Source organism: Camponotus vicinus, unplaced genomic scaffold (assembly GCF_025532165.1).
Source record: "Camponotus vicinus isolate PSW18456_S1 unplaced genomic scaffold, iyCamVici1.0 SCAF_9, whole genome shotgun sequence".
NCBI classification, from domain to species: Eukaryota; Metazoa; Arthropoda; class Insecta; order Hymenoptera; family Formicidae; genus Camponotus; species Camponotus vicinus.
This window is the reverse complement of record NW_028141981.1, coordinates 16,560,303-16,586,783: the sequence shown is the minus strand read 5'-3', so window position 1 is coordinate 16,586,783 and position 26,481 is coordinate 16,560,303. Positions and strand designations below refer to the sequence as shown.

General features: G+C 31.4%; 1 protein-coding gene across 3 annotated transcripts in view; it reads right to left on the bottom strand.

The window, feature by feature from the left end:
- LOC145976505 (uncharacterized) overlaps positions 1-26,481 on the bottom strand; it is a 61,826-nt gene that overhangs the window by 7,849 nt on the left and 27,496 nt on the right. For all 3 annotated transcript variants that reach the window (XR_014440255.1, XM_083107640.1, XM_083107641.1), the window contains exon 5: positions 7,575-7,791. Coding sequence is in view for 2 of the 3 variants with exons in the window: in XM_083107640.1 (XP_082963766.1) it covers positions 7,575-7,791 (217 nt within the window). In the remaining variant the exon portion in view is untranslated. The remainder of the gene's footprint in view (positions 1-7,574; positions 7,792-26,481) is intronic.

The following is a 26,481-nucleotide window of genomic DNA, read 5'->3' as shown; positions in this document are numbered from 1 at the left end:
AATGTATTTTCAATGATTACAAAATAATTAATACGAGAATAACATAAAAATTCAATCATTGATGAAATAAATTTGATTCAAAAGTTTTTCTAACGCTAAGCTAGTTTTGTGTCTTTTATAAAGACTGATTATTAAGAGATTTTTTCAGACTTCTTTCTCAATTTTGAAAAGATCTACATACGGTTTACATATTCGAAGAGAAAAGCTTTCATCGATAAAGAGTCCAGGTGATCTAAGCAGACTCCAAGACAAACAGTGACTGCTCGAAAAGTCGTAAACAAAAGGTCTGAGGAAGAGACTTCCAAGCACGTAGCTAAAGTGGGAACATTCGCGACGGTTGGGGACGAGGTGGATGGAAGTTTATCGTCTGCCAGTAAGTGCTTCGCGGATTCTCACACCTTTACTCGTGCGTTACTACCCTTGACGAGGATTTAGGTGAGCAGGAGGGAGAGACCGTAAAATCACTGTAGATACTTGAAATAATACCCATCTACTCTGCTTTCTACGTTAGCTCCAGTTCATTCTATCGAAATATTGGCGAATAAATGCTTCTTTTCACGACTTTCAAGTTCAATTTTTATATTATTATTATTATTTATACAGAGCTGCTGTTTTATTACATTTACTTTATTCTAGGTGTATATTTCTCTATGAATATAAAATAAATTCTATCAAGTTTGTATGCTTGTATTTAACTGTTAACTATTAATTCGACATTTACAACAAAAAAAGATATATATTTTTAAGAAAATATTAACACCGCATTTAATTACATTGCAAATCAATGAATATTATAAATACTAATAACTACAATAAAGATGAGATGATAATGATAAAGTTGTGGAAAGACCGTACGATTAATACATGTATATTAGACATTAGGTTATTTTAGCTGCAATATTAATGATAACTGGCACGCATAAGCATTGTTGGCAGCATTTGCAACAAATATTTACACGAATAGATCTTATTACATCTTTTCGTAACTGCTATACTTCGTTTAATATATATTCCGATTAATTTATTAATTATACATCATCATACGATACGATACGAGAAATCAAACGTGACAAGTTTCAAGTTTCGAATTAAACACTTTGCATTCACCAAAACGATCCAAAGATTTCGCTAAAGAATTACAATATCGAAATGGCTCTTCCATTCTCATTCACAAATCTGAGACTATCATGTCAGTTGCGCAAATGATTTGTTTATCGATGACGAGCGCTAATCGATAGCAAGCGCAATCATTTTCATTAAGAAGAGATGAAGGATCCTACATGCCTTCGCTCGCTAGGTACATCGTATTTTATAGAAGCTCGGTTGTATATTTGCGCGTATGATTTTAACTGTCGATGCCGACTTTGCCTATATTTCTTCTCAAGTTTTACTGGCGTTAGGTCGACCGCTCCGAGCCGTAAACGTCAGTACTCGCTAAAATCCCTCATGCCGAGTTGTCAGGTTCCTTCCTCAGCCTTCTCTCTTAGCTGCCTTCTTCTCCTTCTTTTCCTTTTCTCCGGCTCTTTTCGCCTTTCTCTTGCCTTCGAGCAACCGATGTCTTCGGCGAACATCATGTGAATTTATCCGACGGTTCTCTAGCCGCTGGCGTGGTTGCTGAAAAACGTCACTCTTGTCGAGTACACCGGCGAAGAGGCCTACGAGTAAAGTCTGCAAAGGCAACCACGCTCTCTTCGCATGCTTTAAGAAATAAAGTCTCTTTGCGGATTACATGATGCGAATTATATCGGTCGACGTTTCACCTTGTGCCTTTCTCGCGTTCAACAAGAACCGATTCTATCTCGGCAAACTGTGAATCGTTGATTCGTGAATAGTATCAGAGCATCTTTTCTTGTCACAAAGAAGTGTTCCGCGATAAGAAATGTAACCGGTTATTAGCTTGCAGCCAACACAAATGCGCGAAAGGCATTTTAAAGTTCATGGACGTAATGTATGCGCGTGTTCGATGACTATTGCAATTCTAAGAATAGGTGAGGACTCCCTCTTTGCGAGAAGTCTTTACTAGGAGTCCGGACGAGGACATTTTAGAGTCGACCGGAAGACGTCGGTACCCATCTTGGAGCTTCATTAAGAATGCAATATGTCGGGTTTTTTGTCGAACAAGAGAAGGGAGAAGGGAACGCGCGCGAACCCGCGGTCGGTCGCTTTTAAAAAGTTACGACGAGGTTTATGGGGGTTTAATTGTAGCCCGCGACTGTGGTTAGAAAGTAGTAAAACTCCTTTTGCCAACGAAATCGTAGCCTGTTACACTGCTTAACGCTCTCTAGTTCCTGGTTACATATGAGAAGGATGAAATATAACGATGTACATGTATGTGTATGTGTGTGTGTGATGATGAGAAAGAAGAAGAAGAAGAAACGGAGGAGTATTTGTAGCGGCTGACGCACTTTGACGTTGTTAATTATTGCTTTGTTTCGAATGAATTGGGCCTTTATTTTCGGAAAATAAAACCGACAGATCATCTCGGAGTAGTTTCGCTGATTCAATCGTTTTCAGCGATTTTAGCGTCGTCGGTACAAACGAATTAATTGTATAATCAACGTATAATATAAACTATTCATAATGACTAATACTATAACAGACAACAGAAGTATAATGAATGAAAAGAATACTCATTGTAAAAAATATTTCCGTGAAAAAAATATATCATTCCGGAGTAATTTAATATACAATACATACGAGGACCCAGAATAAAAAAATGCACAAAAATCTTATATAAAAAATATCACTGCGTTTACTATTTACTTTTATTTTTTTACATTTTATTTAATATCGATCCCGCCGGAACTGTCATATCCGCGAACGGAAATTATTACTGATACAGTTTATTAAAACATGCATGTTCTCAAATATCGGAATCGAATTGCGCAATATGCGTTCCAAAATTATAGCTCGCAGCGGATACTTATATCCGTGGCAATATGCTTTACAGGCCATGACACGTCGTCGTTTCCTCTTGACACGTTTCCAGTAAATCTTCTGTATTCGTAGTCATAAATTCTGCTCATGGATTTAAATTGTAACTGATTGATTTATGCCTCTAATTAAACTTACCGTGTAAAAATTAACGCTACCATTTGTTTTACGGTTTACAATACTATATACCAGATAAAGCTCGTGAGTTTTCTCGAAAAATTTTTACTACATTATTATTTTTAATCAGATTACTTATTTAAAGAGGATAAAAAAGATTAGAAATTTAATGATATTTTAGTCCTATAAATTTTACTATTTTATTATATCTGGTCTAAAATACGAGAAGAAACAGAATTTATTGTTTAGCGAGAATAATTCATAAAAATATATATGTATAATATATAAGGTTTCAAAAAAAAGACGCTAATAAGAATAATATCTGTAATTATGAAAGAATCAATAACGCACAACATGATTACGATCGCATAAATTCAGTCTGTATATTAGAACCAATAAAAAATAATATTGTGATTTCCTGCGTTATTATGAATTAAGGGCTTAGCAAAGATAGGCGAGTTTCTAGGGAAATCATCAGCATTTTGTCGAAACATAAGACTCGACTTAGTGTTTGTCATATAAACTGTAGTACTTTACAGCGCATGAAGTAAAATGAGTGGGTGACTGTGGTGCGCGCCTTACTTATGACTTTGCGACGATGGAGAATGCAAAAGGGGCGATAAGAGGAACAAGAAAACAGTGACGATGATGACGAGGTAGGTGAAGGCAGTGTAGGATGAGAAAAAAAAAGTGAATAAAGGGAGCCGCGTTTACGACCATAGTTAAATTCGCTCTGACCGATCTGTGTGATTACATTGATGCTGCTTACTGTAAAAGCGACACTAATCCTTTCGAATGTTCGCCCTATTAGGGGATCGTGAATCCTCGTTTTCCTTGCTTATGTGACGTTAAATTGACGAGGATCGATTTTTTTAAGTCGAAAAAGAGATTATGCATTCTTTGAAGACGGTAGATGCTTTAATGAATCTATCGCATATATCGATTATCGAGATTTATTTTTTCCCGAATTAATTTATAATATGAAGAAAAATATTAGAAGAACTTGTGTATTTATAGACATTTAATTTTTTATGTAATATGTATATTTTTTTTAGAAAGCAAATTGTGTGGAAAGTAAGATCAAAATAGAAATTTGTCTTATCGAGCGTTCTAAAGATGCACATTTTTATTATTATATGCAATATTGTATATTTTGTATATATTTGCATACTTTTTCCACATTTTCATATATTTTATTTTAAACAATTTTAATATATAAAAAATAGTTTTTTTATAAGAACATATTTAGCCATATCTTGCATAAATCACGAATATTATTTTATATATATTTTGCATAGAAAATGCATATGTTGGTATGCATTATAGGATATTGTAAATAATTTAATCATATAATTACTATTTAATTCTTTTTTTAACAACAAATTCTACATAAAAAATTCGATGTCGACATAGAAGATCCGATCATATTTCACACATGGATGCATTTTGCGTATGCAAAACGTGAGACAAGCGAAACGGAGAAATGCAGTGTCGTGCCTATATTGGTGGAACGCAAAGTGACACACGGATCTTGCAATTTCGTGAAACATTCCAGCCTCAACATATAATATAGCCGACAGAAACGCTTATCGTTTATATTGAAGAGAAAAAGAAAAAAGATGCGTACGAAGTGTACGTAGCAACGAATTCCATCGTTCGGTCTCCATGGTCGGCGCAAAGAGCGAGCGTCCAACAAGGAGATCAACTTACTTTCAACAACCCTAATCACGGGCTGGAAGCAATCAGTATGCCGAGATAGCCGACAAACCTCGCCGACATTTTAATTACCGCTTCCATTTTCATATCTTGAGTATCGGCGCACCGTTTAGCGAGCCGTACATTTTTACATGGTCATTTTACGACCAACCGTTGCGCTGCTAATGCTGTTGATGCTTCTCGATTCTAACGATGGAGTGCATGCATCCAATAAATCTGGATTTCTCCAGGATCTCGAGAATCGACGTTCTCGTCTCACGTATCGGATAATTTACATGGTAAAAACAACCGGTTTATTTCGTAGAGCAAATTTTTTTTCCAGATTTTATATATGTGGCATATGTTGATGCAATATTTACCAATAATACGATTTAATTTTGAAATATCAAGCGTTATAAAATTGAGACATTCACATACATATATATGGTCAACTGCATTTCAACGATAATAAGGACAGTTTGCAAAAAAACGCCTCATAAATGTGACCATATATTATTATTAAATTTTATTTTCCTCTTCTTCAATTTATTTGAGTATCAGTAAAAACATAAAAAGTTAAATCTGACAATATCTCATTATTTTCATGCAAGAGAAGAAACTATTCGAATACAAGATATTAAGGATGTTATTAATCTAATTGGAAAAAAAGAAAAAAGGAAAGAAAGAGAAAAAAAGGAAAGAGAAAGAAAAAGAAGAGGAAGAAGAAAGGGAGAATATTAATAACAATAACAATTAACTATCTATGGCTTTCTATATTGGTCGTTTTCGTGTCCTAGTATGTAAGCTTTTTGTAACTACATTAACATGTCATTTCAATCGGCCTATCAATTTTTTGTAAAAAACGTAGAAGGAAAGGAATTTTCTTTACGAAGCATCTTATGCTTTATTTGAAAAAAAATCTTTATTCAAGTAATATTAAATTTTTATATATTATCTTTTTATGAAAAATAATCCTCCTTCTCTTTTTCATCCCTAGATATATTTTTTTAGAAAAAAATTCTCAACATAGAAATATCGTTCAGAATCGAAAATTCATTGACTCTTTTCCATTTTTAGGTAAAGAATCATTGTCGAACGAAAGAAGATTGATTTGCTTTTCGATTTAAAAGAATAATGTGTAAAGTATTTAGCTAACTTCCTAATTTAATACTATTCGTGAATTTAATTTTCACTATCGTGAACATGAAAATAAAATTATCATATAAATTATGCAATAAAACATATATAAAATATACATAATTCATGTAACAGTTTTATTTCCATATTCTGCAAATTACATTTACAATTAAATACTTATTACGAAGACAATATAAATAACAAATATTATACAATATATCTATTGCAATAATAGTTTTATCAAAAAGATCCGTAAAATTCAATTAAAATAATACTAATTGTAAGTCAATATCATAAAAAATAATATAAGAAAAGAATTTAAAAAGTATGAAAAAATGTCTTCGTAATTTCATAGTTAAGAACTTTATTTTTGAACAATATATAATATTTTGTATATATTACTTACTATATTTTATCTTTTGAATTTTTTACGATTTAAAATTTTATTTCGTAAATATAAACGTGCATGCATTTAGAGCTTATCTCAATATGCAAACGATGAGATACAAGAAATCCTTGAAACGTATCGGTAATTAATCGAGATTTGCCGTAATCTCTTTGGGATGCCAGCGAACGTATGAGAGCGAATTAAATGTAAATACCGTAGGCAGCTTATCTTTGAGGCAGCGCGCGTAATCCCTGATAGCCGATTGGTGTCGAGTTTTGAATCCTGCTTTCTCACGAACAGCAAAGCTATTTTCTCTAAATCGCCCGACAAAAACGATAGCCGACTATCGTGAACAAAAATGGAATGGGAGCCTGGTCAGCACTCGTAAATTCGATTCTTTATAGTGCTGTCATCGTTAAAACTGAGAAAACGGAAAGGGCCCGTCGTCTCAAGTTCTGCACATCTTATACGCGTCCTGAGCGGCCGCTTTGATGAAATTAATCGCAAAATCGATATTGATGAAAAATCTTTCATAACAAATGCGATATAATAATCCTTTCCCCTTTCTTTATATAGTTTGCCACTCATTTTACACGATATAATTTAATACGATATAATATTAATATGCAATGTCTTTGGTAATTTTGATTTTTTACAATTTAATTATTATTAATATTCATTGCTATTCTGTCTTGTGCGCTTTTTCGTATATGACTGATATTTACAAAAAATATTTCTCATGGAAAATACACGATTCAGTAAATTCAATATCTAATAATGTCGGGCAAAAAACTATATTCTTTTATAATTACGAATGTTAAAATGGGAAGTTAACGAGAGAAAAAAAATCGAGCAAGAAAGAGAACGAAAAAGAAGGAACGGACGGGAATCGGAAAAAGGATGAGCAGCTTGCTGATCTAAATGCTGTGGTTTGCTGAGCTCTCAGAAGAAAGAGCATTTTATAGCTTAGAATCTATTTTATGTGTGCTGGATTTGTGATTACGACTCGGACTCTCAACGATCCAAACAAAGGAAGAGCACCTCTAGTAACTATAATTTATGTTCTAAACTGAAAGTTAATCTTTTCTCACTTAGCGTCCATATCGAATTCAATTTCATTAGTCGGGTTTTGCGCGTCGCGCATAAATAATCTCGCGAAATATATTAGTTCCGATCTATTCGTGTATAGATACATCTATGCAATTATAGCGATGTAGATCGTGTTTATGTGCTTTCAAAATTGAAATAATGATTTTTACAGAAATTCCAAGAGAATATAAGTAAATAAAAAAGTAATACTTACCGATAATATGGATATACGGTAGAAGGTTTAGGCAAATCAGTGCACGGAAGCATATTCGTGAGAGTTGTATGATTAAGGAACCAAGCCGGCCAAAATGGATTCTGCAGTGTTTCTATTCCATTATGAAATGAGTACATGTATTGTACAGAGTTCTCCTGTAGACATTTTCTGTAATTGATTCCATGTGATTCTATCAACCTGTGGATTTTCTGACTGACTGAAAAAGAAAACAAAATAATTGTATTGTCGTGTATGATGATAAAACTGAAGATTTATTTGAAATTAATACAAATCAAGAATTATCATAAATGGTTGCTGCTTTGCAACACACACCATTAAAATTAATTTATGCATATGAGTGTATCAAGAACCATATAATTTAATATATGATTTTAGTAATATTTTTTTTATTTAAATTTTTTCAATCGCAAATAAATTGATTGTAAATTAATAATTAAATAATTTTTAGAGCTGATAAATGTACAGAAATATGCAGATACGTGTAAAAATTTTCTATAAGAAACATATGTGCTGCTAGTAACATTTTAGTATCCATCGAACACATTCAATAAAAATCATTCGGTTTAAAATGGACCGGATATCGAGATTTGTTTCTCATAAACGAGCCACATGAATGCAATTTCGCTTAATAGTTACCGCTTTTGTGCTTTCATTGCTTAATTGATGGTATTTAATTTTAATTGTTATCGCTCCTACAGGAATTATGAATACTGTTCACTGTTAGAAGAGCCCCCCATGTTTCTCGAATTTCCTTCGGTATAAACTTATCAGTTGACATAAGCGATTTAAATTATTTATTCTCATGATTGCCAGGATACACTTCTGGCACTTACTAAAATGAATCAATTTATGGCGTCATCGAATGATCAGGTATCACGTATAATTTGCGATGCTCGATTCGAAAAATTCTTGTTTTGTACATTTCTTATATGAAATAAATTATGTGGGAATGTATAAATAAATACGAATAATCACTGATACTTAAATAAGATTATTTTAACATTTAACATTCAATATTTTAAAATTGATCTACAGAACAAGATAGGCCCGAAAAAAACGAGAATTTTGTTGCTCGAAAAGAGAAAACTATCCTAACAATCTAAACGAATTTTATCTTTTAATTTCAGACATAAATTACAAGTCGAATCACTTCAATCGTAGCAGCCTCTTGTGAAGTATGCACGATAATTACGAAGGTACTTGGAAATTACGATGAATCATACGCAAGATTGCAGAATTTATACGCTGAAAATTATGCGACAATTTCAATTCGCGCAAAGGGTTCTCACTTAAAGTCAATAATTGCTGGTTTAACATGTTGCGAACGTTGCTTGATTGCGGGGATGTACTTTTGCCGATATTTGACGACACGATCGATTTATAACGCATCTATCATACGTCGTAACTTTAAAGAGTACGCCTCTGCATACTTATTTACAGATTACGTTCAGCTTCTCTCCAAGAAAGGTCTGATGCTTTTGATACTTAAAAGCGCAGTTTATGACACATCAATAATTCCGTCGATTATTGCACCTCTCAACCTATAATCCCATCGTTAAAGTTTTGCGCTATTGTAATAAATTACTTCTAAGAAATAAGAGAATAAGGAACTTTGCAAAGTTTGTATTGCGTAACTCGCGTTTGTTAACGCAAATAATATACATGTGCGGGCTCAGTGTGTATTCGTAAAATATAATTAATATTCGTATAAATAAATACCACAACAAATGTAACAAAATGATATTTAATATTTCGTTTAGAACTAAATAAAACAAGATATCGAAAAATAAAATCCTAATAATTTGCATAAAAAAATATTTGCATAAAAAATATACATATCACATATACAAGATGAGCCATTTTAATATCTTCTCATCTAAATATCTTTTTTCCTTTCTGTTCCTTTTACAAAAAAATGTTAAATAAGTGTATTTTAGATTATATATATATTTTTTATATAATATAATATATAAAATACATTTTTATCTCGTTTTATTTAAATGTACCATGATTACATTGCAGTCATGCTTAGGGCAACAATTTTCTTAGCAACATCTTGGTGTTTTGTGCAGACTGCACGTTCGAAACATTATCGGGCACTCGATTTATGCCGTGCACCTCGGGCAACCGGTGTGATTATCAACAAACTCGTCCGTAGAGAACGTATTCTCGAGATTTATTACGAGTTTCAGTTTTCTACATATGTTCAACGAGGATCACACGTCGGCCGTAAGTGAGAAACTTTTCGAGACACGTCCGTCCAGATACGTGCAATTATCTACACACGCGCAAAACTAACAACCTGATACCGCGCGATACGCATTATGTAAAAACCGCATTTATTACGAAAATGAGAAATAAAAGACTATCCAACGCGGCTGAATTCAACCAACATAGAAAGTACTCGTAAGCTACAAAAGTGCAACTTGCCTCGTAAATTACATTCAACGACGTAGTCCCATACACGCTTGTTTTGCCCGATCCTTCTCCTCGCGAGAGTTGTTCGCAATCGCGCGACTTTTTAATGCCATATCGGCGCGTGTATAAACACCGATACACGAAACAGGAATCTCTTATCTACTTAAACCTCGAGACACGAAAAACGATTGGAATAAGAAAATTGCGCTTGTGAAGAGTGGTTCGACGATTTATAGCATCATCCCCAGAGAGAAAAATATAAGATGCGTCATTAGAGAAAGTCATTTTATAAATTTTATAAATCTCTTAATTTTTTTTCCTTAAAATATAATAAATCCGAGTCTGTTGGGTAATAAAGAAAGTCACTGGGTATTATATTCGCGTCCATAAACGATGCCATGAGCAGGGGGACAATGCGGGTTCAAAGTTAAACATAATGTATGTAAAGGGTAGTTTCAACATCACGATGGGTATTATGAATAACAGAGTATTATCGGATCAAACGTGCTCAGAAATAGGATTCGCAGCTGCGTGTTTGCTGGCGTCCAGCTTACTTAATCGCCATGACTTCCGGTCGTTTTGGAATTACATGACGCCATCCCCATTCGATGCTGGACGAGGTAACGCCGAATATGAAGTTAAGGGGATTTTTTTTAAGTATGCGTGTTTCATTTTTTATCGTTTATCAGTTTCCTCTTCTCCTGATCAAGTAAAGATCTCAAATCAAAGAATTAAGAATCTAAATACGTAACTATATTATTTTAGCCAATTCTTTCAACTTCGTTGCACGATATTGCTTTTGCAAATGCAGACAAACAGCTTTTACATGTCGACTTGTCCATGTCACTTGCTCATCTGCTATAACGCACATGTCACCAATATATAATTTCAATTTCTTTTTCTTCATTTTTTAATCCTGATTCTTGTAATTTAACCGTGACAAATTATACATACATTAGCAAAAATTTTGTAGAACCTGCATTTCTTCCCGCATTGAAATTACCAGTTTTCTTTACAGCGATATAATTACGGAACCATCTGCTGCATATAGCGAACATGGAGTGCGAATGCAAAATTCTACATATAATTTATTAAAATGGTATTGTTTATGAAGAGTATATTGTTTATTAATTCAATAGGAATTAATAAATAATAAATTACGATGTCTCTTATACTGAAATATTTTTATAAATCAAAAGTATACATCCACACACATACATATATAGATATCCACTTTGTTATAGTTTTTGACATAAATATTAATAGAAAGTAAATTCATAATATGAATTGAAAATTAAGTTTTTAATATAATAGATTTTAAATCTGGAATATTGCTTATTTAACATTATAAAAAGTTACTATTGCCAAATAAGGAGCGTGGCATCGAGGTGCGAAAGGAAAACGAATAGTGACAGAAAGGAGTAAAGTCGAGGAAGAGTCCTTGCCTGAATGGCACACGCACAACTGCCTTATACCCGTTAAAAATGAACGGCTGCGCGTGATGCAAAAGTTGTAATATTATTCGAAAGTCTTTCAAAGTTGAGGCGGTTCGAATGGTCGGTTTTATAACGCAGCACCGACATCGCATAATGCCGGTCCTAGTGCTTTTACATATCGTAAAGTGCGTGCACGCGCGAGCTGAGGAGCGCATATAAATCGGCTTGCCTGCTGTTATGTCTCCCGCGTGCAAAGGACCGTTTACCATTTTATGCTCTTGGAGCCTTTCAAGTTCTTCTCTGATTCCTCTATCCTTTTTTCCTTAATGATACAGTTGGCCCTCAATAATTTAATTAAATTGAAATGTCGCAAAATAAAAATAGCTAAATTAATAAAAGACGTTCTTTTTTATTTATAAGAATTGATGAAAATGCGAAAAACGTGCATGTCGCAAGATTCTTTATTTTTTTAATTAATTATTATCAATTTTTATTGAAGTAAATTATAAATCGAAGTTAAATAATAATTGCATTTTTTACAGTAAATTGATTTTCATTAAATAAAGATTAATTACAAATTAATCTATAATAATCTAAAATAAAGATTAATTACAAATTAATCTATAATAATCTATAATAAAGATTAATTACAAATTAATCTATAATAATTAATAAACTCATCAACTCTTTTTGCGTTTATATTTGTATCAAGCTAATAATTTTTTTCAAAAAATGATAAAAAATAAAAAAATTGTATCACGTATATTAATATGTAACAAAAATAGATAAACATTAATTAAAAAATATTAATGTAATGTTTTCAAAATTGCCCAGTGTTTCGTGTTTTTCAAATTTTATTACACACACACACACACACACACGATACATATGTGTGTATGTGTGTTTGCGTATGAAAAAGAGAAGAATGCAATTTATCAAAATTTCTCAATGAAAAATAAATCTCCCAATACGTTGCTTTTGATTTGAATAACTTGAAATATTATTATCTGTACGAATGGGAGGAGATATATGCAATTAATATTTAAATTCATAGCTAATTAAATAATATGTGTAATGTAACAAAAATATTTAATGAGAGCGTACTTTTAAACAGAATTGATTCCAATCGGAAATATATTCTGCATTTATGTCAAAAACTTGATTGCATTAATTCTGATAATTATTAATATGAGGACACAAGGTTGCTTGGTATCAATAAATTATTTATCGCGATGCATGATAGTGCACATACAATATAGAAATTGTGAATATTAGATGCTTGCTGCCTATAAAGTATGCGTTATCTAGTTTCTAAACACGATACTGATAGGATGCATCAAAGCTTGGTTCTGAGTTTGTGAATATAACTTCAGAAAGCATGAGATCATTAGTTAATTCGTATTATTCGACGAATCGTGAGATTCACGTTGCGTGCACGTGCTTGTTACGCATAGAATAAATAATGAAATATTCATGTCTTATTATAATAACATCGTACAAACATTCATTATTAACATATAAATAATTGTCGAATAATAAATAAAAAAGTCGAATAATTAAAAGAAATTATAAACAAGTAGAGCATTATAAAAAGAGCGCAATATCATTACAGATTGTAATCAAAATAATTATAATAATCGCAAAATATTGTATACATTTTATAAATATTGTATTGATTTTATTGATAACGTTATTAAATGTGACATTGCGATATAAATATGAAAATTATTATATGTATATTGAAAATTAAAACATTTAATTAAGCAAAGTTTTCTTTATATATAGTGTAGAAAATTTGCAAATTTTATATTAAAAGTTGCAAAAGTATGCAAAAGTTCAACATAACTAACAGAACGTTATAGCAATAATATTTTAATCAGGCTTTTGAAAAAAAAAAATGAATTTTATATTCGTAAAGAGAGAAAGCAATATAACTGAAATAAAATGCAATGATTTGGAGGCCTTGCATATAAAAATATATTGCAGTTTCAAGAGTACTGTCTAAAAAAAGCTTTACGTGTCGCGCACATAGTATCGTCCTTGCACTTTGTATGCGCGATCTCGTTGTTCTGCATTCGAGATCGCGATAATAAAATTCACGCAAATTGTATATTAAACGACATTTTATATTTTAAGTGAAGGTAAAAAATTAAAATTAAAATTAAAATCCATGCCGTGACATATATATAAACATATTGCAAAAGTGCATTTCAACCAAGCATTCCGCTGACCAAACGGCTTCGTATAATTTACATGTATGCGTGCTAACGTGCCAATACAGTCCACGCTTGTGCACGGTATATGTGCACACGTATATGTGAATCGTCGCGACGCGACGATTGTTTGTGTATTCTAGATAAGATAAGCGCGGCACACTCATATGCATATCCCGTTCGACCATTACGTACATATTGTCGCTAATATCAAGGAGAACCGAGTTACGCCTTGCGCCCCCTTGCTATCCACCACGTGCGCGGATGCGCGTCGGGATGCTAATGCGTGCGTACGTGTGCATGTGTGAGTACACGTGTCACTCTACCTCCTCTTCCGTCGCGTCGCAAGTGCAACCCGAACAGTGCCCCTCATCCGTTCTCCTTCACGCGCCTTCCTCGTTCTCATTCATTCTCTCTCTCTCTTTCAATCTTTATCTTGCTGCGTCTATCTTGCGGTTATGTAAGCTCATGGCATGCACTGCCAATTTTCTTGACCGGATTGCCCGCAATCGCGGTCGCTCGGCTTCATCCTCGTCTCGCATATAGCACTCCTTAACAAAAAAAACAGCGCTCTTCCTCTTCGCGCTTACACCGCACCGTATCCAACAATAAGTTACATATGTTAACTCATCCGTGTAGATTACAATTGCGAGCTTCTCCCTCTTTTTTCGCTTCCGTTCAACCTTTCGCACGTTTACTTCGTCTCGCTCACTAACGTTTCACGCGGACACGAATCTCCGTCTTTTTTTTCGCTCCTGCTTCGCTTCTACCAGTATCTTTTTTTTTCTCGTTCCTCTTTATTTCCCCCCTTCCTCAAAGCTCACTCACTGACCGATTCGATCGGCTTCTCTCTTCCTCATATATTATACGTCTTGCCGTTTTACTCGTTGCATGCATTTCAGGGCCGTATGAATCTGTGCTCGTTTCTCACGTCAACTGTATTGACGTAAGAAATCTATCCGATTCCTTTTGTCACGTGCTCGTCGAATACTTATTTCATTGTGCGAAGTTTTCGCAAACGAGAATACATGTTGCCGCCTAATTTGCATTTTCGTAATCGTGCACGATTGCATGACTCATTGTCAGTAATCGGTAATAATTGACACCAGCACATCACTGAATGCCATCATCAGAATGACAATAAACAATGCGAGATTAATGGATATTTTATTCATGCAATAAAATTAACGATTAACCATAAAAGTTTTATAGTTTTATGTCATATTTTTAAGCGTGGTAATAATTAACGTTAATTAATCGATTGTTGAGAAAATTTTTATCTTAAATTTGATCTGTATGGATGTCAACTCAATCAACCTCGAGATATGCAAATAATAACATTAAATGTAGATAACATTGCAAGAAGAATAAAACCTTTTCTTTTTTTTTGAAAGAATTTAAACTCTTTGAATATAAATAAGAGTGTCTGTTAAAAAATTTTAATATTTTATTTATTCAATTTATGACTCTTAAAAAGTATCCCTGGCAGATGCATAAAATTTCGATTATGGAAAAACATGTCTCCGCGTTTTGACATACATAAATGCGAGCTACCTTCCTGGTTACGGTGTATGAAAGGAAATATTCATGTAGGAATTGCAAATATTATAGTCTAAACACATTGCGTATACGCCATCACACTGCGTGACTAATAAAACATGAAAATTAATCACAACTAATTTAAATTCCGCATACAATCGCTTCCGACGTGTACTGAGATAGCGATTTTCTAATGCGAATTAATTTAGAAGATCATTAATTATGTCGCACTATGCAATTTAAGAATAAATAAAATTTTAAAAAATATTAAATTTTATAAATTAAAATACTTATGATAGATAAATACTACGATCTCTGATTATTTTTCTCAGTTTTCCTTTCCTTTTCTAACTGAACAAATAAATATAATAATATCCGTCTTCGTTTTTATATGATTTTTTTTTTATTTGATTGCCTTTTTTCTCGGACATGTGATAATTACGTTATCATGCTATTGAGATATTGGAAAAAATATCTATCGAACGGCAGTATCGTGATTTTTGCGCTTTAAAATAAAATGAAAAATTGCACTTACGGTATCTCGGATACCGTAAACGATTCGAAAACGATCGTGTCGACTTTGATCCAGTTAGAAACACAATATGAATAAAAATCAATGTTGATTTTGCGCGATAATCGCGCGTGTATTTTTATTAAAATATGTATGTCGCTTTTTTGGAATCGATCATATCATGAATATATTGCATAGTAAATGTAATAACTATCTCACTCAATCTCTAAAATTGCAAAAGAGACACGAGATATGACATTTTTATATCGCGAATTGTATTAGATGCGGAGAAAAATATTTGTTACACAATATTTTCTCTAGATTATTTTTTATATATCTTTTTTTATTTATGCGCTATAACATTTCTTCAAAAATATATCGTTGAGCATATTTTTTACATAAATCGCCGTGTCGAAATTCGAAACGTTAATTTGAAATTTATAATGTATTATTGCATATATGTTGAATTAATACTATAACAATATTATAATTTAAATCATTTTCTTTTTACTTTCTTTTTAAAGACTATATTATTGTAATAATAATTGTAAAAATAAGAAATATTTTAAAACTGTAAAGCCAGGTTGCACCAACATTATTTTGGATTTAAGCGAAACTTAAATGTATGTCGAATACCTTTATCTCTCTTTCTAAATAAATATAGACAGATACATATTTAAGTCTCGCTTAAAACAAAAATAACATTGGTGCAATCCAGCCTAACTCATTTTATTTTATGATTAAAATGGATGTTTAATAAAATACTTATAAAAAAATGATATTAATAAATAAATAAATTATAAATAAATTTATATCATTACGCGGAACTGCTAAAACCAATATTAATTTTTATTCATATTATGTTTTAAATTAGATCAAAGTCGAGATGATCGTTTTGGAATAGTATCCGATACCGGAGGTGCAATTTTCTATTTTATTTTAAAGTGTGCAAAAAATCACGATACCTCTACGACATACATACTTATCTGTTTATTTCTACACAATTATCGTTATATCTGTGCCTCTTTCGAATATCGAAGTATCTATCGAACTATCAAGCTGATTCATTTCCTATGATATAGTAGATATACGTTCTCTCTGCACTCAATATTTTCAGTTATGCATCCACCTTAGTAAAATTGTATTAATCTTTTTCTTCTTTTAATTATATTTCTTCTCTCTTTCTCTTCCTTCTCTTGCTCTAGTTTATGCACGGAAATAGCAATTGAGTCATTTAATTTTGTAAGATATATAAGTGGATCGAGCGACAAAGACTAATATCGCGATATTTATTTTCGACAAAAAAGATAATGTTTTTTGAGCATCGAAATAAATTAAATGATGTAATTACATCTTACACGACTCTGTTTTTTCTTAGCTTACACTTATCTATTATAGAGATTATCAAATATTTCTATTAATATTTTAAGTATAATCTTTACACATGATACATTAATTATACAAATTCATATATTCCAATAATATTATATTAAAGAAAAAGATATTCATATATATTAATTCATATAATTAATTCATCATATTATTCATTATAATTAAATTTAAATTAAATAAAAATTAAATATATATATATATATATATATGTATGTATTAAAGAAAAAAAAATTAATATGTATGTGTATAAACGATGTTTTCTAAGAGAGAGCCTCCGTGCAAAATTAGCAACTAGCCAGTGTGGTCCAGCTTGTCTCTCTCCGTTAATTCCGGGTAGGATTCTAGACACGAAGAGGCTCGACGACTCGTCGGATGTTCCGCGGCACGCAATTTTCATCGCCGTGTAACTATCTACCTCTGCCTTCTCGCACGCTACGTCGCGTGAGACAAACACGCAACCATTTATAACAGTGTGCAGAAGCTGCAAATACCACTCGCGTCAACGAATCATTATAAGTAATATTGAAGAAGACGCGGATACGAGAATACAGACCGAGTAACTCACCGTCGTCTGTCTAATTCCGTCTGCGACCGCATCCGCATTTGTTGTCAGACAGACTAAGAAAGCGAAGGCACGTCGCGTGTAATGGATCGCGAATGAGAGAATCTGAGAAAACTGCGGAATGCATTCGGAAGAAATTAGGGATGTCCATCCGCGTCAAAATATCGACGTTAATTACCTGACATGCTTCGCGAAGCATCTCTAAGCGTCTCTAACAATAAGATGTTTTTACAATCGTCAAACTAAGTTTTCTTGGATTCTAGGGCATTTTCCTAACATGCTTTCGACTGTAAATTCTTTAACTTGATATTATTCGCTCTTATCGAAATTTTATTTAATCATCTTTTTTTATAACTTTCTTCAATATTTAATATTCAATAAGAAATTATAACAATAATTAAAATGTTATTAGTTTATTTATTAGATTACTTGTTTGTCCCTATTCATTTTCCCCATGAGAAGAATTTTATTTTCGGAAAATATATTAATCTCGTCAAGATAAATATATAAGAAGGCACTAATAAAATATTAGTAGATTAATAGAATCATTACATAGATTAAGAGGTAAATTATGAAGATTTGTTAATATAAAGTAATGATATAACTATTTCATCATGCAATTACTTAATTCAATAATATAATCAATGAAATTGATGACATCTTTTTGGTAGCTAGATAACTACTTATATTGCAATAATCGTTCAAATTAATTGCAATATAATCATATCACGAAGGAGATTTTTTGTTGCAGATAAGATTAAAATTAAATATATAGGTTCCCTCCCTGCAACTTCAAAATTTCGATATCATATCAAATGCATAATTATATTCAGTCGTCTAAAAAAAGTTATAATCTTATCGAAATAGGAAAAAGATATTTTCTCTCCCTCTCTATTTTCTATCTATCTCTATCATCTATCTATCTCTCTCTATCTATCTATTTATCTATCTTTCATATATTTTATTTAATAAGAAACATAGAGAGAGAGACTAATAAATTAACGAGAAAAAAGTAATTTTCAAATTATAAATTATCATGTTGTTAAAAGTGTCCTTAAAAGTCAAGGTATAGGTCAAAGTTCACGATAAATATGTTGATGACCGTTTTGTTGTATCGTGAAATGATAACGCGACGTTAAAAAATAAATGAAAAATTTTATCGAGCATATAATGGGCGAAAAAATACGCAAAGTAGTTGCTCATATGTATATCGAAATATTCAACTACCTTTCTAAATTACATGGCTCACTAATTTGGCTACTGTTAATCAATTATAGATAACAGTAGACTAAGTGTTAGCTACCGGAAATTGCTTTCGTCGCAATTCGTTGCATCCTTTCTCAATGTCACAATCAATACCGGAAATGGCGCTTTTCTGTCGTGCGTCGACGACATTACGCAGGCGATCTTATCGCTTGCAGAAAATGGGAATATTATCAATTCGCTCGTAGCAAAAATTCCATGCGCGTGTGCAAGAGTAGTCTTGAACAGTTACATAAATCACTTTTAAATGACACACACACACACACACACACACACACACACACACACACACACACACACACACACACACACACACACGAACATATATTCTCTTTGAATTTCGATATCTTAACTTACTTGAATGTATTTATAAATTAGTCATACTTGTGATTTTTTTATAGATAATTATCATAAATCACTGATGCAATGTCAAGAAGTTACGTCTATATACATACATACATACATACATACATATGTGTGTGTGTGTGTGTGTGTGTATATATATAAATGTAACTTCTTGACATTGCATCAATGATTTATGATAATTATCTATAAAAAAATCACACAAGTATGTCTAGTTTATAGATACATTCAAGATATCGAAATTCAAAGAGAATAATTTAATTAAAATAATTAATTTAGTAATATCTATAATCAATGGTCTGTAGTATTTCGACATTAAAATTCTAATCATTTCGAATAGATTTGATTAAATTTTTTTTTCAATTTGCATGTAAATTTATATTTACATTTTCACTCTTATATATTTAAATTTACATTTATATTTTTCAATATTATACTTCTCAATTAACTTCTCATATTTACTATACTATATTAATATTATTTTATTAAATTATTTTCTAATATTAATAGTATTTTTTTTGAAAATATATAGAGTACAAAAAATTTAAAGAAAAGTGTATGGGATAACTGTAGATAGATTCTTAAGATAGATCGAATTAGAAAATACAGATAATATTCCTATAGCATATATGCAAAGTGTTTTGCAACATAAGAAATAATTTCTGTTTAACGCAAATATCATTTTACTATCTGATAACTATAGTCAAGGTTTTCGTCAGCAGATATATTCAATACGGCGACCTTGCATTCCCGAACTATATTAAGAAAACGTTGAATATACAGAATAATTGAAAATATAATTATAAAACAACTGCTATGTATTGGCTCGTATACACATTCGTGCAAAATATAAAATGCGCTTATGATAAAAATTCGTTAGTGCAAGCAGCACCGATTGCTTAAAATCGGCAATAATTCATTGAATAACTGTGCATTTCAAAGGAGAGATTATCACAGACACAAATTATAAATAACCGACATTAATCGCACACGATATTTTTTTTGACAGATTAAATTTATATTAAAATTAAAGTATTAAATACGAATTGAATTGCTCCTCATGCTTTAATAAAAGACAACATATTAAACGATATCGGTTTTCCACAAGAAATTGTACATGGTTATATAATTGTACATATACAGGGTGTCCCGAAACTAACGCTTGATATTTTAAAGGCAGATTCTCTGGCCAATTTAAAAACGATTTTTCCTCAGCGAAAATGTCGCGGCACTAATAGTTTTCGAGTTATAAACGATTGAAAATAAAGAGTTTTTCGCAAACTAAGGCTTATGGGAATAAAATATTAATAAAGTCACATTCTTTAGTTAATTTTAGGTAGAGTTTACTTTAATAGAATTTTAATTTAAGGCTTAGTTAGAAAGATACATGATGACAAAAATTGGGAATATGCAAAAAATAATGATCTCCCTCGACATTTTCGCTGAGGAAAAATCGTTTTTAAATTGGCCAGAGAATCTGCCTTTAAAATATCAAGCGTTAGTTTCGGGACACCCTGTATAATATGTTGCGTATAAAGTATGTCCGTCTCAAATATTTATAGAATCAAAATTATTTAATTTTTACATCGAAAAAAGAATTAAATTTTTCCATATCCACCACATGTAATAATCAGTAGAAATCAATAATAATGTACGAAAGGTAATTTTTCTAATAATATATATGCAACTGAGCTTATAACTTTTTATATAATTTGTTTCATTATTTATTCTACTTATTACTTATAGCGCAATCGCTATACAATATCAGTGAATCTTTCAATTTGGCGACTTCACAGAGATTCGTTTAATCGCGCAAGACTCGGCGGCACAAAAGCATGATGATAAACCGAGAGATAAATTTAATTATCCAAGTTTTAATTGGACGGCATTGCTCGGCAAGTATATTATTCCTCGTGACGCAGCACTTTTTGTCGGTGCATGCTTTTTCTCGCATGTATAAGAAGATATTACTCGGAAATAAAACTCACATACTGTGATTTTTAAACAACTCGCAATGTGATATTAAGATACGAAATATTATTATCAGTATAATATACGCGTGAATCACCTTATCTAAAAATAATAATGAGATTCTTTCATATTTTATTAATGTTCCGCAAGAGAAAGTGTATCGTATACGAATTATCTCGACATATGAGTAGTTAGTGCAACCACACGTGTATGTAAAGTACGGGCACCATTGCACCTGTGCAAGGTCGAATGTTTCTTGTACGCTGCATAGTTGTTACGCATGCAGGCTGATAATAGTGTAGGAAAAAGTTTTCTTTCTTTGCTAAATATCAATTATAGATAAACAGTTCTTCACTTGATATCGATTCATGTTTTCAACAGTTTAACCACGAATTATAACATCATAAAACTAACAGAGCTAATAATTTTATTATAAGAATCATTTGTCTTTTATTATCGCTGCAGCTTGAGTAATATTCGTTCATTTTTCTCATATTTCATTTTATGTAATTAACATAAAAAATGAAAATACAATTCAAATCCGGTAAGACATAAATTATGTTTATTTCATCTTCTTGCATTTTCATGTCTCCTTTTAATACCATATCGTACTTCCTTGAGAAGACTGATATGAATTTCATATTCAGAAAGTATCCGCGCTACATTACAAGGCGGTTAATGAAATTGATGGTGTCAGTCTTAAACGCATCGCTGCATGCATGTTTTTCACGCAAATACCGGATTGAACGAGGTCACGCCATACCATCGAATCTCTCACCTGCTTGCTATTTATGAAGGAGCACCTTTCTGTGATTTTTTATTAGCTGATGAAAACCGGCTCTAAGATAATGCGTTTCGGATGCAGCACGAATTTGTTGCGACTCTTGTGCTCTATCATTTTTAAATAAGATTCGATCCTTGCATTGATCTGATAATTAATAGATTAAATTTTATATGAATTTTATATTTTATGAAATTTACGAGCTTTCAGTTTTTTCGTTATTTTCGTGCGTGTTAATGTCAAGGTCTCGTCTTTTACTCGTTCGATTAGATAGTCTTTATCCAATTATAATTTCTTATCTACTTGTACAAAGTAACGTAATTGTAACATTATTTTTACTCATTAAAATTGCTTAATTAGCGTAATGTATATGCATTAGGCAATAATGTGTTGCATCATAAAAAATTATGATATGACAAAATATCAGAGAAAGAGAGAAAGAGAACTTGTACTGTAAAAATATTTAAATTTTAGATATAATTTCCATAAATTTAATAACCGAATATTTATTTAAATTATACACTATATAAGTTTTCCCACTTAATTTCTCACAATTATATGTGTACATATGATACATATGTGTATGTTTAATGATATATATGAATAACATATGCAGTGTATAATTACATTCGTGCACTTGCAGAATATTAATTGTCTTTAAATGATTCCAGCAAATCGCGAATGATGAAAAATTCAACATGTAATATAATCAGCCATGTGATATATTAGCGATTCATAATAATAATATACCAATGATATTGTCTACCAATATTTTTAATAAAATTAAAAAAAAAAAAAAGTTTTATTAATCCTTTAGCTACAATAAAACTTTCAAAGTTGAATTCCAGCAAGTGTCACGAGTTTACAATTATTTATATTACTTATTAAATAATTAAAGAGTATTAAGGACGATTAAAAAAATTATCACTTTTATTTATTGAGGCAAATTATACATATTCCTCCCATAGTTTCTCATATAATTTTTTTCAATTATTATCAACTATTTTCTTCAACTCTTCTTCCGTTTTACAAAATTTTTAAAAATCTTAAATTTTTTCACGCAAACATTATTCTAATATATAATTAAAAATAAATTAAATATATAAATGCAATATTTTTTAGAAAATACTTCACGAAAGATGCAATATCGGGAAAAAAAGAAAGCGAAAGAGAAAGTAGCAGTAGACACGACGAGAACAGCAACGTGAAGTATTTTTGCCTCACGCTAGTGTGCGTTCATCTCTCTCTCTCTCTCTCTCTCTCTCTCTCTCTCTCTCTCTCTCTCTCTCCCCCTCCCTCTCTCTGTTATATCATGTCAAGTTGGATCGTCGTGAATTTTCGCGCTAAGTATCCGCTTACTGGATGCCAAAAGTATCCGCCTAGAGGTGCCTGAAAATGTGCTTTCGCGATATATGCAACGCGAAACGACCGTTACACGCTGCGTGCACGAACAATACACGCGTGCAAATACGCACACACGCACCACACATTAATACCGACATATCGCGAGTGCGCCATCATTTCTTTCATGCGGTGTAACCGCGCGCGACTACAGCAACGCATCGATGACTATCTTGTGGGCAAACTACTTATTTATATAATTAACTGACTATACAATTATATTAATTGCGTTGCAGACAGAAATTGCATCGCGCGTCAAAAGGAAGATACCCAATTGTTTCGTAGAAACATCGAGCTTATTGCGAAGTAATTGCCCCTTCAATTTTCCCCGGCGAGATCTTAAAAATTTATTATTAATTAATTAAGAGCGTACAGGGTGATATCCGGCCATAATTAAGAGAAATCATTGTAACATTCCTTGTGTCAACTATGACCATCAATGTATAGCCATATTAATTGGCATAGGCCATATATACAATTAATGCGCACGCTATTAGTATAGCTGATTAGTACAGCTGATTAACACTAGACTGGTACTGCTGCCTCTGCAATCGCGAAACTTTCTTATCTCTTGACAAGCAACGTTATTAATCTCCGACACGAAGAGGTGCGGACATTCGTTATTTAGCCGAGTATCTTTTGATTTTCAGGCTTATCAAACTGTTTATCAAATACAAACAGTCAATATGTATGTATGTCATATCGATGATTTCCAGAGCTAATAATCAATGTAAATATCATCGATCGTCAAATGAATTTTATTCTCATAAAGTCCGTAAAATAAACAATACACGCCCATATACGTATGTTTAAAATACTTCGAAATTATATTTTAAAAATTATATTCAATTAAATATAACATTCTGAATAATCAGAAATTTTTCAAAGTTTCTTTAAAACATGATTCAAATATTATATATTAATATATATTATTTTTTTAAATATTATATATTATATATAATTATATAATATATTATGTTAATTTATTATATCTTCCATATTAGTTTCAGGTTTGCACGGCCTCGCACGTAAATTTATTCGTCTTATATGCTTTGATATGTAACGTTAATAACGGTGTAACTATGTACTCAATGCAATGCGGAGCTGTTAATCGTCCACTTGCTCATACGAGTTGTTGGAATGTCGCTTTCTGTATCGGTTTAAATTTAACTATCCGGACTGGACAAACAAGATTGTATCGATTCTTTACGAGTCAATTTATTTCAAATGATATAACGGCAGCGAAATATTTGTATTACACGATGGTTAATTAACGGCTATTTAAGGCTGCAATAATAAATTTGATCATTTAATTATAAATCTCGTTAGATAATAACTGCATTAATATAACGATTGATAATAGAATATGAGTAACTCTACGTAGTAATAGTATAAATATATAAGAAAAATAATATATATGTATATATGTATAATAAAAATAGGAAGCGCAGAGAATCTTTATATTATAAAGTATCAATAAAATAAAATCGTGACCATGTATTAAAACCAGAAATTTAGACGTATCAAGAAAATAAATAATATAATGAATTGATTTTTATTGATAATATATTGATTTTTTGCGTATTCGTAATAAGATTAATTTGTATGTCATTTACTCTTTCAACAAATAATATTCGTTTAAGCGATTTATAATATCAGATTAAGTAAATCACATAGCCTTGCTAATTATTTAACAGATTATTTGTAATTATTAACAGATTATTAGTAATTAATAAGGCAAAGAGCTTTTCAGTCTGAAATATCTGTACGCACGTGCATATATTGAAAAAGTGTGCATATATTGTTAAAAATTGTTCCTGCGTTTTGTATTAGAAAGTTAAAGTATTAGTTAAAGAAAGTTAAAGAGTATTATTGTATTTGCAAAAAGAAAAAGACAATTAATATCTAAATAAAAAAGAAATCTAAGAGACTGAAAAAATTTATGGAAGAAAAGAACTTGAATTTTGTTCTGTTCGAAATAGCAGCGTGCGTGAAAAAAAGTGAATAATTTTAAATTAATTAAACTTCAAGAATGCGCAAATATAACAGAACATGATTTTTTTCTATGCTATTTTAAACAAACTCTCCTTAAAAGATTTTTAATTGAAGACTTTTAACACTTTCACCAAATATTTATGATACAAGATTACCTGTGATATATTCACCGGATGGTGAAAGTTTCAATTGTCAAGATATGCAATGTTAAAAATTACAGAACATATAAGTAATATTTAAAAAAATTTGTTTATGAGAAAAATGAAAATGTAAATTAATAAAACAAAATTCCATGATTTTTTGAAAAACGATAAGTTTTTAAAGCGTTTCGTATAATGAAAGACAGTTTAACTTCTAAGATTCTATTTCTAATGTAAATTAAAACAAAATACATTATATATATATATATATATATATATATATATATATATATATATATATGATATTATCTTATTGGAAAGACACATCAATTAAAAGTAACGTCTTCGGCTTCACAGAAATATGTCATACAAATATTTATACTGCGTCATAAAGTTCATTAGATGCACACGATGTATAATTGCGTTGAAATTAATCATCAACAATTTCATTGAATGCGAAATAAAGAACTCAACGTAGTGATATTATAAATTTAGTACCGAGAATCATCGATGATCAAATAAAGTATCTGCCAACGGTTCTGGGCGAATAATCAGTGATCCAGAACCGAAGCGATTCGCGATGAAGGAAGAAAGAGTTTTGTCCGAGTGCTGATTATCCACGGTTATGGCTAGCAAAAACATACCTTTCTTCGGTGCCTTGGGTCGCTTCTTATTCGCTTCAGGATGAGACAACCGGATCTATAGCGCATACTTCATTTATCGGTTAATCCTAGTTTCTTTTCCCATAAGCTTGAATAGCGACAATTCGTACCGTGATATTAAAAATAAAGTAATAAACATCGGAGCTGATCTTTTGTTGTTTATAAATATTCTTTAGATATTCATTTACCCATATGTCATATCTTTCTAAAGCAAAATAACTTGAATGCTTGATCTTGAA